The sequence below is a fragment of the Ambystoma mexicanum genome, chromosome 5p (genome assembly GCF_040938575.1).
Source record: "Ambystoma mexicanum isolate Mex_15411 chromosome 5p, UKY_AmexF1_1, whole genome shotgun sequence".
Classification (NCBI taxonomy): Eukaryota; Metazoa; Chordata; class Amphibia; order Caudata; family Ambystomatidae; genus Ambystoma; species Ambystoma mexicanum.
Genome location: NC_090930.1, coordinates 25,895,879 through 25,915,475, shown reverse-complemented (window position 1 = coordinate 25,915,475; position 19,597 = coordinate 25,895,879). Strand labels below are relative to the sequence as shown.

General features: G+C 41.7%; 1 protein-coding gene across 1 annotated transcript in view; it reads left to right on the top strand.

Annotated features, from left to right (window-relative positions):
• LOC138480683 (FH2 domain-containing protein 1-like) overlaps positions 1–19,597 on the top strand; it is a 285,834-nt gene that overhangs the window by 201,494 nt on the left and 64,743 nt on the right. The window contains exons 5-6 of the mRNA XM_069612360.1: positions 16,370–16,455; positions 16,636–16,736. Coding sequence (XP_069468461.1) covers positions 16,370–16,455; positions 16,636–16,736 — 187 coding nt within the window. The remainder of the gene's footprint in view (positions 1–16,369; positions 16,456–16,635; positions 16,737–19,597) is intronic.

The following is a 19,597-nucleotide window of genomic DNA, read 5'->3' as shown; positions in this document are numbered from 1 at the left end:
GGTAGACACTTCTTCATATAATCAAATTAATAATCATTGCTTCATGTGTACTTAACATATATGTATTTATTTTTAACAGACCATACAAACATTGAAAATAATACACCAAAAGACACATTGGAAAAGACTCAGAAAATGGACATGCTCAAGGAAAATTTCAATGTTTTAAAAGAATTTGTGGAGGACCACATAAAAGAAAAAATTAAATACCATTGTCCCACATGTACCTGTTCCCCCTCTCCATGTCCCAGTCAACAATCCCAAAACCCTCGACACCAAGAAAAACGTTTTGACGAGACTTCCATCCCTTCATCCCCTTCCATCCATCCTCTCCAAACCCCTAATTCCCCTGTATTTGTATCAGTTTCTGCTTCCCCCTCTATTTCATAAATTGTGTATATGTATATAATAAAAAAAAATTATGTTTCTTTAAATGAAATTCTTTGTGTCTAATTTTTTTTTAAAAAGCAGTTAAAATGTCCGCGGACAACGCGCCTGTCCGGCCTGTCCATAATTAACAAAATGGGGGTGTCCTAAGGACACTATACCTGTCCGTACCATTTGCAGCAAAGATGGAACTGTTCTTAGAACACACCCGGTGTCCGCGATGTCCGTAAATGAACAAAATGGAGGTGTCCTAAGGACACTATACCTGTCCGTACCGTTCGCAACCAAGTTGTAACTGTTCTTAGAACACACCCAGTGTCCGGCATGTCCGTAACTAAACAAAATGGAGGAATCCTAAGGACACTATACCTGTCCGTACCATCTGCAGCCAAGTTGAAACTGTCCTAAGAACACGCGCAGTTTCCGGATTGTCCGTAGTCAAACAAAATGGAGCGGTCCTAAGGACACTATACCTGTCCGTACAGTCTGCAGAACATCTACGCACATGCGCACCACACCCGTAAGTCCTGCGAACATCGCGCCTGTCCATAACTGTCCGTCTCACTTGTGTCGCACTTTTAATTTGTTTGAGGACCCGAACACTGTCCGTAGAACACCCGCGCGCATGCGCACGACTGTTCCCGTGCATTTGGTGTACTGCGGACACCCATTCCCTTCACGGGCGTGTTCCCAACATCATCATGTGACCGCACCCATGCTGAGCGTGTATCCTAATTTGCGGACACTGTCCGGTTCCCAAACATTTTAAAAGAACTTTTTCAGACAATCCAAATTATTTGACAGTAATAATTCACCATTGCACATGTCCCAGACAATGACTCTGGCTTTCCACATACTTTTTGGAACTTTTTGAACCTTTTTGGGTATTCGATCTGTTCACAAAGCGCACCCCTCTGCCCCTATGAAAGGCCACACCCAAGAGCTGATCTTCATTGTACTTTTGGCTATTGCAGATTGAATTTTGCTGCATTTGCTGCTCTTGCTGAGATTATCTCATCAATTCTGATGGCATCCATGGCTGCTGTTGCTACATCTGCCTCAGCACCACCCCCAAACCCTCCACCACCACCACCTCCCAAAGGGCCTGCAGAGGGGAACAGGCATGAGGATGTAAAGAACGAGGATGAAGAGGATGAAGAGAATGAGGTCGAGGAACTCCCTACTACCAGCACTTGCTGGGAGTCTTGGGTGTGGTGGTTGTTTACCATTCATGGTAACGTACCAAAAGCGCGTGCGAACAAGGTCACCTGCAAACAGTGCAAAAGGGGGCTGAGTTGTGGGAGACGTGGTTCGTACAGCTTTGGTACAAAATCCATGAAGCGACACCTAACGTCGTTCCACAGTGCGGACATTCACAAGGTTGTACCTTGTGATAAATGTAGTAGGTTGAGTTCCTCTACAGCATCCTCCATTTCCGCTCCTCTTGCCACAAGAGACACTCCTCGGGGAGAGCGCATCTCTCCAGCTGCTTCACAGGCCATTCACAATGCTGTTGACCCTTACCTTTCGAGGGTCACAATATTGTGTATGTACTGCGACGCATTACTCTGCAGGGCGGAGAGTCTTCGAAGTGCTTTCGAGACTATGGTCAAGGAGCACCAGAAGACCTCCCACCTACCTAAGTAAGGCCCATCCTACATCTTCCTCTCTCCACCTGCCCTTTCTTATCCCTGTGGTTGGTGTCCTTTCCTTACCCTCCTTTCCCCTCCTCTCCTAGTGTGTCATGTGTAAAAAAAAAACAAAAAATATAAAACAACAAAAATAAAAAAGGCTCTTTTCAGAGCCGCCTTTCAAAGTTTAAAAATAGAAGTGGCAAATAAACAGCGCGTGGCCCTGTGCGTTTTATGGAAGTCCGCGGACAGTCCTAAGACATAAAGTTTTAGGGTGCTGCCCTAGCAAAACCAATGCACTTTTCTCTGGGAGTAAGTGGTGGCTCTGAAAAGAGCCTTTTGGTGGTGTTTTTGTGTGTTTGAAAAACTTGAACTCTACTGCAAAATAGATGACTCTAATTCCAAAAAAGGTTGCAATGCATTTTGTACATTTCTCAGAAAAATCTGATTGCCAGCATAAGTAAGATGGACTCCATCTCTGCGAAAAATGTATGTGCTACGAAACATAATATTTTTCTTTGTGAAAAGAGGACATGCCAGCATCTCTTAGAAAGGCACAAACAGCCTTATTGACATTGCACCTCGCTTTCTCCATTTGTGGACCAAATAAAGAAGAACGCAGCCACATTTGTCTTTGCGCAATACGAGAAAAAATTACTTGGAAATTTGGAAACATGTCCATGACCTTCTCAAGTCCTTCTTTCATTGCAAATTGCAAGGAAATTCCAGACATATGTCCTAAACTGTTCCCTCCACAATGAATTATAATTATGTCTGGATGATGCTCTGTCTCTAAAGTAGCACAGAGAGGTACCAAGTCCAGCCACTTCATTCCACGCACTCCATGCCAGTGCACTTGCACATGAGGGAATCCAAGATCTGCAGCTACTCCACAACGTTCTGCATGCACCTCCAACCAATGTATCCATGAGTCTCCCAAAATCCAGATAATCGGTTTTCGGAAACACACAGCTATAGCTATCTGTTCTTCTCTCAGGAAAAAGACGTTCTGACAAAATCTCTCCTTACGCAACACACCCAGTAAACTTTACTGACCAATCCCTAGCTCCGCTCATTCTCATTTGCATGCCTCTCCACCCCAGAATCCCTGTATGTAAATCGCACTGTCCACAGACTACCGCCATGTCTGCAGACATATCGAAAATCTGAGCATGGTGAATGTAAATTTGAATGGTGTGCCCCATTTCCCCTTTGAGGTGGGCTCTGAAAAGAGCCATTTTTTGGTATTTTTTTTGCAGATGTCTGACAGACACCTGTTATTTTTTTTATTTTTTTGAGAGGGGGGTTTCTTCTTACTTTACTACTAAAATGTTCACATATCCTTCTCCAAAGCAACCCTTACATTCCAAAACAGCATGGCATTTCCCAAAAAGTTAAGGAAATGCCATCTTCTTCAAAATAAACAGCATTACTCAAATCAATATTCTCATTATTACAGAAAAACATACCAGCTCTAAGCATGAAAGTACACATGCCTCAGTTGATTGCACACCTAGCAATGTTTTGCTGAGGACAAAAAACAGAACTATTGTCCCATATTGCCCTAGGTAGTAATCCAGAAAAAAATACTTTTGCATTTGGAAGGATGTTCATTACTCCTTGAACCAACTGTTCCAAATCTGCCAACCAAGTAGGGGCACTGACGTAGCCCAAATGGAAAGCACCATAGTTCAAAGCTACCAGATGGTGGACTGTTCATCCTGCGCAAATCTTCACAAACTTGTAGAATTCCCTCTACATTGCAATCAGGCACAGCGCTCCACCCCACCTCCACTCCTTTAACATCAAAATTGTTTGCCACATGCCTGCATTGAGCATACTGCTGTAAACCATGGACAAACATATCTCTGAGCACCAACACCCTGACTTTCTCCACCTCTGCCATCTTCACTACACACACTCTCTTTCTACACAAATTCACAATGTCAACATCTGATTGGCTGATCCCTACAGTCCCCTTTCCATACTAGATTTGCTGGAAAACCCTGGATGTGGCACGCCCTACCCGCGGACAGCCGCAGTGTCTGCGCGGCACGTAACTCTTAGGCAGCCCTTCTACCCTTTCCACATCACTCTTGGTGCCATTCCCTCATTGGATACAGCTAAGCAGTCACACAACCATCCGCCAATCACATCCAAGACCTCTACATCTAACTCCATCATCGGAGTTCCGCACTTCAAATGTACTGTTGATCACTCTGAGTACAAGTCTCATATCATTGGAAAGCACCTACTACAAAAACTACTCTACAAGTCTCCAAGATTTCTACTTACAGCTGCATTCAAATCCACATGCATGAATACAAACTACAAGTATGCATATTTTATTCACAGTACATGTACAACTCTTATGAATCCATATAAACAGAGTAATGCCACTAAATCTGCATAGCCTATACATACATGCCAACGCTCCCAATTTAAGCGCGAGACTCCCAATTGTTAATTGAAAAATCGCACTATTTTTTACTGTCTCCCGCTTAACCTATACATACATGCCAACCCTCCCGATTTAGGTGTGAGACTCCCGATTTTTCATTGAAAAATCGCACCATTTTTTACTGTCTCCCGCCTAAATTAATGCCATCCCAATGCAATCCTATGGGAAAATAAATGTTCCCGTTTGCTGTGGTGAAATCTCCCTCTCAGGGGCTCCCGATTGTTGGCATGTCTACCTATAAAATGAACCTATTGACATTTTTCCCATCTACTATAATCAACTGTCACTTCCAAACCTGTCTGCTATCTACAACACAGCTTTAAAAAAACAAACAAATTTCATGCACTTAAAATTCTACTCATTTGCAAAGCATGTTGAACTAACATATTGTAAATAAAATATAAAGGCTGCACGTAGTCAAATGAAATGCATGCATACACTATGTTCAGATATCAAACCAGAATACTACCACAAAAACATAAAAATCAACGTCTACATTAACATCAGTGCTATAAACACACAAAATTACTAACTTCTTTCTTTTACAATTGCAGTGAAGACCACTCTCCTGAAAATCAGCTACATCTGAAATACAAACAAAATATCCGAAGAAACTTGCTCATTCCACAAAAAAAGAGTAAGTACAATATTCTTACTGTTCCTCAAACACACTGTGTGGTTCATTCATCTAATTTGTCCACCAAAAAAAACAGCGATTTCTGAGCCATTCTGCCACAAATCCCCATTTATTAAACACGGATTAGCAGGCAGAATGGCACACAAATCCCTGTTTTTTTGGAACGCAAATAACATACTCAACCCTCAGAATGTTAGGACTACAAAACAAAGAACTGTTTTAATTTTATACCATTAGGTTTACTATTAAAGCTTCTCCTCACCACTAGCTCACTTTCTACTCTCGTCTGAACCGCAGTTTAGTAACACACAAATAGAAGAATAGCCTTCCCAACTAATTGTAGCTGCCCAATGCACAATCACACACCACCACATACATCTTTCCCATCATACTCAGGCACTCATGCACACAGCACACATACATTGCAGAACGGCCCAACCCATACCTTCTTTTTTTTTTCAACAGACCCCAAAGAATGCCTACCAAAAAGCAAGTCTGTAGAAAGCAACGCAGAAATAGAGCAAATGAAAATAAGTGTCCAAAATAAGCATCCATCTCTACCAGAGTTTGTACAAAATGTTCAAACAAAACAGGTAATACAGTCAATTAGCGAAACAAAACAAGCTTCCAGTACAGAAACTTTGCCTCTTCTATCAAAATGTAAAACGAAACAAAAAATGCTTAACAAGAATTCGGCTACCACTACTGCTAAAACTGTTCCTATAAATCTTGATATGCTCGCAAGTAACCATACCAAAAAAATTATTTTAGCAAAAATGTTCCACCACAGAGTCCTTCAGAATCTTAGAAAAACAGGAGACAAATCATGCACAACACTTCAAACCTACCGTAGAAAATTAATCTTAGAAGCTTTGATAGACAGTGCAATCCTTCTCAAAAGAAAGTTATTCATTTTAGTGTTAAACAGAATGAAAGCACTAACAAAACTAACTACTAAATTACAAAAAATACTTCTCAATAAAAGGAATGTCAACAAAAATAACTTATTAAATATCTGTGGAGGTGAATGGAGTCACACCATGAGCACGGAACCATATTTTAATGAAGAAGCATACAGACAAAACCAAACAAACACAATTACCACCCATAGCAGTGGACGAGTTTATGAAAAAATTAATAATACCATAATGGAACAAGAAATACTGCTTACAAAAATATCCCCAGAAAACTCAGAATTACCTCTCCATTCGACTGAACCAGAACGTCCAGTATACAAATGGCCGTGCACGTCAATGTGTAACATTCCAAAAAATCTTTCCAATCTTTACGCCAGTTCCTCAATCAGTATGTGAAAGGCAAAGACAAAATCAAAATGAAAGTGCTGCAAAATATGGATACCTGTCCAGTGCGCAAATACACAGGAATACAAGGACATTCATTAGCCTGCATTTCAGGACCTATTTGCAAAAGCACCTTCCATCATATCGAAATGATGTCAACACATCATTCAACTATAAGAAATCTAGTCTATAAACTGTACTATGCTAAAAGTCCTGCTTTAGCACTAGCCAATTTAAATAACACTCTTCTACATGGTACACCCAAAGACCTACTCGAAGAACTCGCCCATATCCAGAGAAAATATTTTGGAAATGAAAGCCACTTACAAAATGCAATAGCTTTACAACAGACTAGCAACAATTCTGTACTTGGCAACCTTCTACTACACACATACAAAAAAGAAAAAAGAAAATTTAAAAGTACATCAGCTGAAGTACCAAACCATGTGTGTGTGTGTTGCCGTAGAACTTTTTATAAAAGTAACACAAATACTATAGATGTAACATACAAAATAGAAGACAATGAAGATTCCAAATGGTTTCAATTAGCTCTCTACCTTATAGCAGAAAACAAATACGAAATAACTGACCCCTTAATACTTTGCAGTTACTGCACTACAAAACATGACAACAACCAAACTCCTTCACGTGCTATCACAAACAACTTCCCACTACCAAAACCCCTGCAACAACTCAATTTATATGAGAGCATCATAATTCAGTGCACCCACATCAAGCAATAATACGCCTTCAACCAAAAACAGCAAAATTACCTCCTTCTGAATTGGTGAAAGGCATTCATGGCAAAGTAGTTTATTTACCATTAGATCTGAAAGAAAATGTGCACACTCTGGGAGTGCAATGTCCAATAGAGCAATCTTTAATTGTCTTAGTAAATGGTGTACCAACAAAAGACAAAATAATTTGGCAACAACTCGTAGACTTACATAGAGTTAGACAAGACTTGCAATATCTAAAAGACAATAATGAATACTACAAAGAAATAAATATTGAAGTAAACTTAAGGGAAACAGCTGAAATCATTCAAGAGTCACCAGAAACTGGTCAATTTTAACTTCTAGATCCTGCTATAGTATCCAATATTTTAGACCATTATACAATTCATCCATTACACTCTAATGACACCATAGATGATGCACTAGAAACGTACCAAATGCGACAAACCAAAGGATCACCAATCAGCATATGGGAAAAAAGTATAGAAGCACGTGCTTTTCCTCTACTCTTTCCTACTGGCAAAGGAGGAAGGTACGATGATAGACCCACTCAGATAACAGCATCAGAATACCGCTCATTACGAATGTATTCTGAAGATCCAAGATTTAGACAAAATGTGGAATACATATTCCACCTACTCTTTGAAAGTGAACTAGCAACTTTATGTTACGGAGTTGCACACATATTGAAATCAGGAACCCACTTTCAAAATATGTCAGCTATGCAATTAATACAAAAACTGCGAGAAAAAGATGAGGTTTTACAATCAAGCATTACAAATCTGTTAGCAAACATGCATGGTACGAAAGAGTGCTGGCTCCGACGTCACAGAGATGTACGTTGTATGATAAGAAACCTTGGCCCACCCACTTGGTTTGTTACATTAAGTTGTGCAGAATATGCATGGGAAGATATACACGATTTCCTACGCATATCAAACAAAACCAAAAAAAACATAGATATACTAACACCTGGAGAACTTTGCTCTCTAGATCCTGTTACTGTTTCAAGATATTTCCATCATCGTTTCATTGCTATGCTACACTTTATTTGTAATAAAACCGTTCCTCCCCTCAGAGAAGTGGAACACTTCTTTTGGAGAAAAGAATACCAAGCCACAGGAGCACCACATATCCATATGCTTTTATGGATTAAAGATGCTCCTAAATTTGGTCAAGACAGTGATTCCACTGTTTTACAGTTAATCGAAAAATATGTCACTTGTGAAATTCCATTGAAAGCAACAACTAGTGATCTTCATGCACAAATTGTACAATTTCAAAGACACAAATATTGTCGTCCTAAATACAAAAGCAAAGGGAAATACTAAACCAAATGCCGCTTTGTTTTCCCTAGACCAGTTACAGAAACAGGTGAAGTGAACAACTTTACGTCTTCAGTTTGACATAGTGTTAAAGGTAAATCACCTAAGAACACGTATTACATAAAAAGAACAGAAGAATCAAAATATATCAATGATTACAATGCAATCATTGCCCTCTTATGGAATGCAAACATAGATGTGCAGTACATTGCAGACAATTCCACTGCAGTTGCACGATATGTTACAGCCTACTTACAAAAGCAGAAAAAACAGAACTTCAAGACCTCTGGAATGGCCTATCATCAGACAAAACACTATCTCAGGAATTGTACAGCTTAGGCATAAAAATGCTCTCTCATAGAGAATGTGGCTCCTATGAAGCTGCAGATCATTTAACCGGTACTGCTTTGTATGGAAAATCTGAAAATATAGTATGGCTAAGTCTTGGTCTTGCTAAATCTAGAAAAAGAGTTCTCAAATCATATGAGGACATAGAAACAATAGCCAAAAATGATCCCAACAGCCAAGACATTTTGAAAAACAATTTACTGGACACATACTACCCGAACAGGAGTACCACTTTGGAAACCATGTGTCTATACCAGATAGCCCAAAACTTTGCATACAAAAATAATATAAAACCTGATGAAAAAAAGGTAGATATAGAGTGACAGATTGTGAAGGCAGCTTAGTGAAACTTACCAAACGAAGCTTAATTAATCATATCAAATTGTCATTAAAAACTCCTCAACATAAAGAACTATATTACATGTCCCTGCTACAACTTTTTAAATCATGGAGAAAAGAAGAAGAGATACTAGAAAACTATGACTCCTATGAAGACGCTTTCAAACCAAATGAAAGCACTATCACCGATATAAACTTTACACAGTACAAAACAATGTTGCACAATGAACAGCAACACGAAGAAGAACTCCAGGCCCAACTAGATAAGGACACTCCCGACAGTATTCAACCTTCTGTAACAGGAAGTCAAGAACCACTGGGACAGCCACTAATAGCAAATGAGGTAGAATTAGCTATGACAGAAGTAGAGAACACCATGTGTCACTATGAAGAAGATACAGAAGACTTAACTGTACTACAATCAAAACTGAACAAAGAGCAGCGTACCATTTTTCAAGAAGTAACAAAAGAAATTGCACATGGTGTTCAACATGAAAATAAAGAATGTACCTGCCAAAATTACAAACCTATACTACTATACGTCAGTGGTGAAGCTGGTTCAGGCAAAACATTCTTAATCAAAATCATCAGCAAGTTCCTTCAACAATGGACAAAAAACAAACTGTCTGCTGTTGTAACTGCCCCACAGGTTTAGCTACCTACAACATAGGCGGTGTCAATTTACACCGATTACTACTCCTTCCAGTAGAACACCAAAATAAATTAGAATATTACAAACTTTCTACAGATGCTGCAATGGAACTACACAGAGTGTTAAAACAAATGAAAATGCTACTAATAGATGAAGTGAGCATGGTCTCCAAACTAATGTTGGCTTTGATTCACCTAAGATTGCAAAAAGTACTTAAAACAAACTACGAAGAGCTCTTTGGAGGAAAACACATTATTGTTTTCGGAGATCTTCTTCAATTGACACCAGTGAAAGGTGAACCTATTTTTAAAACCTTAGGACACAAACTCTGCCATAAAACTGTTGGCAGCATAGGAAATGTCAACCTTTGGCAACATTTTCAATACAGAGAATTAACAGAAACATGCACCAATCTGCAGACCTCACTTACGCCAACATTTTAAAAAGTATTAGAGTTGGTGTACTATCTCAAGAAGCACAAGCAATATTAAAAACCCGGCACATCCATGCACTTTATGGCCATAACTCATGTGCTACTGATGTTATGGAACAATTAGCACACAAAAATGTCAATTGTATGTCCTTAATGCCAACTCTTGCAAGCTGTTCCAAATTCAATGAAACAATGTTGAAGAAAGAAATGCATCCAAGAATTGAAATTTGCTCCACAGACAAACTGGACGTACATGGTATGAGACTACCCATGTTTCAACAAGCCACAACAAGACTAAATACCTTAGGAAATGCAATCTCCAACACAGCTGGTTTGGAGAAAATATTAAAATTATCCTTAAACTGTAGAGTAATGCTTAAATGTAACCTTGACGTGGAGCAAGGACTAGTTAATGGAGCACTGGGTACAGTTGTTGGCTTTCAAACATACCCACGTGACAACAACATTCAGTTTGTCAATATTCTCTTTGACAAACTTTCAGAAGTAAAAAGGATGGGGCGCTCAACAGCTCGATTCCTTCTCTTCAAAGACATGTATGAACGCAGAGAACAATTTTCTCTAACTCTAGCATACACCGTCACCATTTACAAATCACAAGGTCTTACCCTAGACAAAGCATTGATAGATATTGGTAACACAGTCTTTAAAGAAGGCATGAGCTACGTGGCACTATCACGCGTATGTACACTTGACGGTCTATTTCTAATCAACTTTGATGCAAATAAAGTAAACGCTGATATTCCTTGCATTTTAGAATACAATAGACTACGTTCACTACACACCCCCATCTAAAAAACATATCCTGCTCCACAAAAAGGAAAACATTGTAAAAGAAAACTAATTCAAACAGAAATGCAACAGGATCTGACTGCAAATCCTCCAAAGAGAGTAAAAGAAGCTAATACTTCATCTATTACCACAACCAAAGAAGAACCTATTAGTCAAAGTAACTCGGGTACTTCTTCAAAGAAGCAACACACACTCCGAAAAAAATGACTTGGACACAGAACAATCTGGTCCATTCAAATTTTCAAATATAACTGGTGTAAATTGCTACTCAAATGTAGTAATGAATATTCTATTTCAGTTGCCACCAATTGCTGACAACATTTACTTACACAGTACAGACCAATTGTGTTTGCAAATGTTAGTACTTCATAAAAACGCAACAAACAATCCTGACAACACGTATAGTGTTCATGGAATAAGACAAGAATTGGACTACTGTGCTGGAATGGTGAAATTCACTATAAACTCACAGGAAGATCCACAATAATTTCTAATGTACTTACTACAAGTACTGGAAAACAAAAACATACCTATACATGAAATATTCCAGATTTCATACATGTGGAAACATACATGCACTCTCTGCAACTATGTGGCACAGGAACAAATCCCTAATGAGCGCTTCATGTATGTATCCATACCTAATTGTGAATACGTTCCATTTCAGAAACTTGTACAAAATGCAAACCATGGTAGATTATGTACTACCTGCAATTCAGATAATCGCTCCACCTTACTAATACAAACACATAGTAAATATGTAATACTAATGCTTCTACGTTACAATGCAGATGGTACCAAAAACAACTGCAAGGTGACTGGATTCACACATGGTCAAGTATCACTTGGTAAGAAAACCTTCACAACAATAGGTATAATCTACCACGCAGGAGCCACAACCAATGCAGGTCACTACACTGCATATATTAAAAAGAAATGTGGATGGTTCGAATGTAATGATAGTACCATTACTCTAAAGCAGAGATTACCAGCAAATCTTACAAATGCCCATTTAATCTTCTTAAAACCAAAATTTAATAACTAATCTGTACTTAAACATTAACAAAACTTCAATTAAAAAACTATAAACTGTTAGAATACACCAACAGGTATCTAACTGCCCCAAGATTCCATAACAACCAAACAGATAAATGAATACCACTAAATTATAACAAGAAATAGACAGTTAGACTATGCCAAAAGGTATCTAACTGCTCCAAAAATCTGCAGCAAGCCAACAGATAGAGCATTAGCCAGAAACAACAAGTGAACACTGAAAGCAAACAAACAAATAGTCTGTACCATAACAAAAAAAGTATTTTTAATCCGACATGGATTTTTTTTCCAACAGACCCAATGATTTGAAAAACAAACACAGAAACTGAGCAAATTGCACAGTACACTGGTTTGTAAATGACTAAATATGTGGGTCGAAAAAAAGCCGAAATGTCTCCTGTGCAATGTAATAAGTCTTTATAAAATACACACACTAACATGCTCTTTTCTTTTATCACAGAAATTAAAAAAGAATATGTGCACCAGTTACCCAACTCATGAAACAAATATATCCAATCTCAAAAAATCAAACAGTAAGTATAATCTAATAGAACACATAAATAGTGCTGCATAACAGAACCATTGAAGCAAACATCTAATCATACACCACAATACAAAATGTTCTCTTCCATGGATATGTTATACTACAGTGCTTGTTACCAAATTCTACAATCTTAATGACATGGCGTAGCCAAAACTTCACATACAAACTATACAAATCAAACAGTACACAAACTGTAGATTTGCAAATATTTGATAGATATTCGATTATATGGGTGTGATATGCTGCAGTGGTTGTGGCCAGGGCCTAGAGTCTTGGAAGTATGCCCTATGGCCTACGGCCTGCGGCCATGCACCAAAGACTCTACGCCCTGGCCACAACCACCGCAGCATATCACACCCATAGATCACACCCATAGAATCAAACCTTTTAACTGTCTATATGGGCCCACCCATATCACACTTTTTACAAAGTTTGGTGAGAATTCATCCAGGGAGAGGAAAGTTATAAGCCACCCATGGTGTCTTATAACTTCAGTGCATATAACTTCAGTCTTGGGTGCATAGCTTTCGGCCATGCACCCAAGACTCTAGTCCCTGGCCACAACCACTGCAGCATATCACACCCCCAACTACCACAGCATATCACACCCATGGTGGCTTATAACTTCAGTGCTTATAACTTCGGTCTTGGGTGCATGGCCTTTGGCCATGCACCCAAGACTCTAGGCCCTGGCCACAACCACCGCAGCATATCACACCCATAGAATCAAACATATTAACTGCGGCATATGGTCAATTTTTATGTCCGCTGACACCGCACGTGTCCTTAGAACAGTTTCAACTTGCCTGCGGACAGCACGGATGGGAATACTGTCCTTAGGACACCCCTCATTTTCACTAATTACGAACATCCCGGACAGCGCGGGCATGGCACCACACACCGTGGGTAATAATAAGCAGCGCTCAGATACCTGAGGGTTTATAGCACTATATAAATGCCAAATTATTATTATTATGGCGAATACATCAGTAGCACCTGCCACCTAAACTAATACAGTATTTGACCCATCTCTTACTCCCCAAACCTCCCCAAGCACTCTTGCACACCAAAACACTCCCCAAAACTGCATTTCGCCTCTGTTCGCCGCAGGCTGTCGACAGATCCAAGATGGCGGGCGCATCGGAACAATCTGACGCACATCTCGTCTCACTCCAGCCAATCGGCGGACACGTTGTGTGTCCGTGGACATGACGCAAGCCGATTAGCCAACCGGTGTCCTGCCCGCGGAGCGAACAGGGAAGTGTGACATAGATATCACTAATTTTTTGAGACCTACTTTTTGATCGTTTTATAAAAAACTACTGGATGGATTTTCACCAAAGCACGCTTTCGGACCAAGCTGCTGCTCCTGCTGCTGCTCCTGCCGCTGCTCCTGCCTCAAATTTGGTGAAAATCCATCCAGCGGTTTGGGCTGTAGGCGTGCGCAAAGATTATTCCCCATTCACTCTATGGGAAAAAAAGACATTTTGGGACCCCCCCTATAACTTTGCCCCCCCCTAGACCAAACCTCACCAAACTTTGCAAAAATATTCAGAGTGGGCCATATACTTTTCTTGCAAAGTTCGGTGAGGATTCATCCAGGGATAGCTATAGGATTAGCAACTTAACCATAACTACACAGCCACTACCATGGCATCTACCCACTATGTATAATAATGTAAATAATGTACAGTATTGTAACTAAGTTGAGAATATTCTTGTAATGCGTGCGCCCTCATACCTTCGGGTCCGGTGCACCATATAAATAAATAAACAAACAAACATATATATATATATATATATATCCAAACCAAGAAAAAATGAAAGCAAATTGCAGCTTTCTGGGCGGCACTCTCCTCAATAATAAAAATCAACCAGATGCGAGTAAAAGGATCTCCATCAGGCGTCCTTTATTTTAGCAAACACAGTGGACAAGTAGCTTAGGAGAAAACAAAACAACAACCTTAAGAATACTTTGTCTGCTTGCGTTTCTTGCATCTGTACACCTGTAAAAGGACTTAATACCTTCATTGTTTCTGTAGCATAAACATCTTTATCTCGATCTCAAAATGTTGCTCATCCTCGATAGTTTCTTAACGCCTATAGAATGTTTATATTCTCTTGCCTCGGCATCTCTTCTGGGTGCGTCAGCCCTGCTTCATGTGACGTCACCAATCTTCTCTTTTGCTCACTTTTCCCACTTCTTCCGGGATTTCATTCAAATGGCCATCATACTGTCGTGTATGGAGGTATGGTTTTCTCAATGGGAACCTTTCTCCCAGGATTCTCCTTGGTATCGGTATCTTCAGTGGCACTGCATCTATTTCACCCTCTGGTTCCCAACATATAGGCAACATGGGAGCGGTGCGTGAGGTGGGGGTGCTTGGCTCCTTCTCTACAGGCTGATGAATGGGACCAAGGCATGTGAGCAGTCCTTGATAATGGCAGGGGGGAAGGTGTCTACTTTACATCTTGATGGTTTCAGACCTTTCAGGATGGCTGTTCACCCAGCTAAGGTGACCAGGGGGGAGGTCATGCAGGGCGTTGTGAGGCAAGATGACGTGAAGTGATAGAATGTTGGTACTAATGGTGGTTTTCTTCAGTTGGATTTTGTTGTGAAGGGTGCAGATTTTGTCCAGGAGGGCATTTTGGACCATAGCACACCAGGCCTCATCTCTGGTGGTGTGGAGTGGGGGTGATGACGGGGATTCCAATTCTCTGAGGATGATAAAGATCTCATGCATGTTGGACTTGCCGTTGACAATTCTTGAGTTGTAAGTGGTAGATTTCACCAGACGAGTAGCTTGTTTGTAAAGCTTGGCTGAGGTGGTGAACAGTGGTTAATGGGAATCAGCTGGTGACCTTCTGTTTGTGGACTTGGCCTTACGTTTTTTAGAGTGGAGAGCTAAGAGGTCTGGAGTGAACCAGGCGTTGAGGCGCATCGTTGGTTTCGTTTTGTGAGGCGCTAGTGGGGCGATGGTGTCAACAGCGTGTAGCATCGTTTTCAAGTAAAGGTCTCCTAGTAATCCCAGGTCGGTGAGGGGGAGATGTGTGGGATGAATTGTAGGCAATTGTTGGCAGTAAAGTGTGGGGACGATATGAGTAGGTAGACAGGTAGACTGTTGGGCGAGACCGGTTAACAGATTAGCACAGTTTAGCAGACTGTGGAAAAAGCAACATTTCTAAATTAACATGAACAAATAAAGAATTGAAGCCAAAAGAAGACATTATTTGCCTGAAAAGATACTATTTGCTACTCTACAAACATGGTGCCATTGAATAACCAATGTGTGCTGTGAAAGTAAGCGTTACTTACATGTAACCCTAATTTTGCAGCTGAATGTCAGTAATAGGTTCACAAGTGAGATGGAAAGAAGGTTCATGGGTTGAACGGATCTCGCCCAATAAATCCAAAACAAATGATCTGAGGGTTAAGGCCCAAATCAGAGGGGATTGTGGTCTCCAGTGGATGTGGTCTAGACACAGGCATTCTCCGCAGTTAAAGCCCACAGCAGTGTTTTTTTAAATGTAGCGTAATTCTCCAACCCAACTATTTAATGGCTGGATTAAGCATGGAATGTGAGTCTGTACCTGATATCAAGCTGAGAACCCAGTGCTACAAGTCAGTAACATTTCCGGCCCACCTCTGACAATGTTCCTGCAGCAAAGAATTGCTCTTTATGTCTGAAATATTTTCTCCTGGAGCAGGTGAAGCGGCTGAAGGCATTCAGAGGCGACCAGGCCAACCTGAGCGAAGCTGAGGTCTTCCTAATGCTACTGCTGGACGTCCCAAGGTACTGGAACTCAGGGGTGTGTGTGTGTGTGTGTCCGCTCAGAGGGTTGGATCAGGGGCTGCTTTGCTTTCGTGACATGTGTTTGATAGGCAACATAATGCAGGTCCTGTACTCAATGTATGTGAAAGAAAGGTGTATGTGTACACAGCATGTGCCTAACCCTTGGTTTCTTGTCCTCAGTTATGCACTGCGCTTGGAAGCAATGATCCTGAGGAAGGGGTTCCAGGCCACGGTAGATGGCTTGCGCACCTCGGCCGGCGTGCTGAAGGAGTCTGCACAAGGTGCGTTGGGTCTCCGTCTATCCTCAGGGTGTGGGTGTGAGTCCGGACAGTGTGCCATATGAGTACATCTGACATGTGTATGTTCCGGACTGCAAAGACATGAGCCTGAAAACACTGCGTCTTGAGGCCCTGTGACCTTAAATTGAGAACTTCAGTTCGAGGATGTGGCGTAATGGATTAATTATAGTCTATTTTCCAGCCACACAAATGTCCATCAATCAATGCTCTTAATGTTTTATAAGATATCATCCTTCTTTTTTGGAGGAACTGGCTTTTTTCGTAACTTTATAATTGGTGTATCGTGTCTTTCTTTCCCATACTTGTTTCGCACAAAGCTCTTCTTCAGGGCATTGAAATTACAGTATATGAATGAATCCAAATTTTGAAAAGATGAGTCAGTATCATATTGAGCAAAGTACAATGTGCAGGTGGGGGGGATCCAACATGGATGGAAAGTCATTTTGGCCTGTGTTTCCTGGGCTTCCCCATTACCAGCGGTGTCAAAGGAAGGAAATGGGGTCCAGTTGTTCCAGATCTTTCTCCAATAGCCCAAATGCACAATGTTGGGAACTGGCTAAGCACTAGGACCCTGGCCATGTGAATGAGTGGAGTTATATTCTACAGATTATGTAGGGGGTGCCGGGCATTTCTCGTGACTGCATTCAGCTGTGGGCGATGTCAGTGCCCATTACCGAAGAGCTGGATTGGGTGAAGACCACGTTGTCTGGCCAGTTCAGGGACGAGCTCTCGTGTCGGCGGCTAAAGTTAGACGTGTTTCCTGGAAATGCAATCCTGGGTCCTTCTCGAGTAGAATCTAGTATTTTGGTTCTCTTTAACCTTGTTCTTCTAAACCAATCAAATGTGTGCCCATGACCTCAAGATGTAATGGTCTGAAGAAAGGGGACGGTGATCCCCATTACTCCCTGACACCTCTGGAACAAACTGTGTCACGTGAGCACTGGTGGACAAACCTCAGTTGCACGAGAAACTTCACGCTGCTCTTTTTGGTTCCCAGGCGTGGCGGCACGGCAGATTGCGGCGAAATGCATCCAAATCTTATGGATTTTGATTCTGCGCTTGGTGGAGCGGAATTTAATTTGTAGCGGAATTTAACAATTTCACCCAGCCCTACATGCCAGATCAAAAACAGCAGAAAGGAGCATTTTACAATGCATTATCATGTTGGCGTTGTCCACACAGAAACATGAGGCATGTATGAGCAATGTATGCCAGCATTGACCTGTAAAACACATTTTTTGCTGCAATTGCCAAACTATAGTTTCCAGTATTTCCTCTGGAAAATATATTTATGCTGACCCCCCCTAATATAAGCCGGAATTGCCACTGTAAAACATTTTCATGCTGTCTATTCCAATATAGTCTAGCATGCATTTTTAGCTGCTTAATTCCAGTGTATGCTGCCATTCCCGTATAAGAAGAGTTTACACGCTATGTCCGATGTATGCCTGTATCCCACTGTAAGAACACATTGACATGATAGCTGTGCCTAATATATGCCAGCATGCCATTGTAAAACCATACGTTTATGTTAGCTGTGTCAAATATATGGCAGCATTTCCCTTCAAAACACATTTAAATGGTGTATGCCTGTGGCCAAATGCATCTTACGGTATTGTCAAAGAAAGTTTTATGGTGCCTGTGGCCAACACATTGAGCTGGCATTGCCACTGTAAAATACGTTATTGTGATGTCTGCCCTCACTGTACAGACACAGATGTTTTCCAGCGTGTCTCTTGCCGTCTGCTTTGCCCTAGAATCGACTCCACTGCCAGCTCTCTTCATTTTCAGGCAAGAAACAGGGTGTACCAGTCAATGCCTTTCTCTGAGGCTTGTTTGTGGGCATCCCAAGGCCTGGGTGTCCTGCAATACACTGGGGCACAGCCTGCTCAGCCGGTTCCCGCAGCACCCCAGCCAGCATCCCTAATGGGCCATGCCAGGCTGGGGAAACTGTAGGGCCACTAGGCATGTGCTTGATAGGGCGCTACAGGTGTAGACTATACCAATCATCCAGTAACGCCCGTCAACACGGATGGGCTCAGCCCAGGTGCGTGATAGAGCTGAGGTAGCACTCAGGTGTTCCTGGGCCCGGCTGCTTGGCTCCCCGCGTGATGGGCCCCAGTGCTGGCAATGGTCTCCTGTACGCATGGACGAGTCATGGGGACAGCGCAGGTCCCTGAGGATCCCCACATCTCGGGAGGAGGGGTTTGGAAATAAATACGTGCACTGCTCATCCCTTAATGAAGGCGCGTTGCCAGTGAAGAGCCATCTGAGCGATTCCAGTGCAGTGGCGAAGAGCCTGCCAGTGCATGCCATGTTCCGTGTGTTGGGGTCCGTATCTGGGAGCTTCTCTTCACTGGTTTCAAGGAGAGAAGCTCCTTCGCCCCTCGCCAGCCTCAGCCCTGATCGCTGGGGGTATGCCATCGTTCTGTGACCACCCTCTTGTGGATCCTGGCTTTGGAGGGTAGGTTTGGCACAGAGCAGCGTTCTACCAGGACCTTGAGGTCCGTGTTAGGTGTCATCAGGAGAAGTGTGTCACCGGCTTTTATGAAGGGTGGTGTACCCTGCCTGTGCTGGGGGGTGGGGTGGATTGCAGAAGGGAGCGGGAGTTTGAGCTATTGTGGCAATGTTGCATTGCGGCAATGCATGCATGCCCAGGCATGCCCAGGCATGCAGCACCTGCTGCTGCCCATCCCTACAGAACTGGTTTACCGGGCGTCAGGAGAGGCACAGCGTGTACCCACTTCTCCGGGTGGTATACCGTGCCATAGCAGGGAGTCTGGAAGAACCACTGGCACCACCTAGCCCACCTCCAGCCAGAGGCCTTTCCTGGTCCGGTCAGT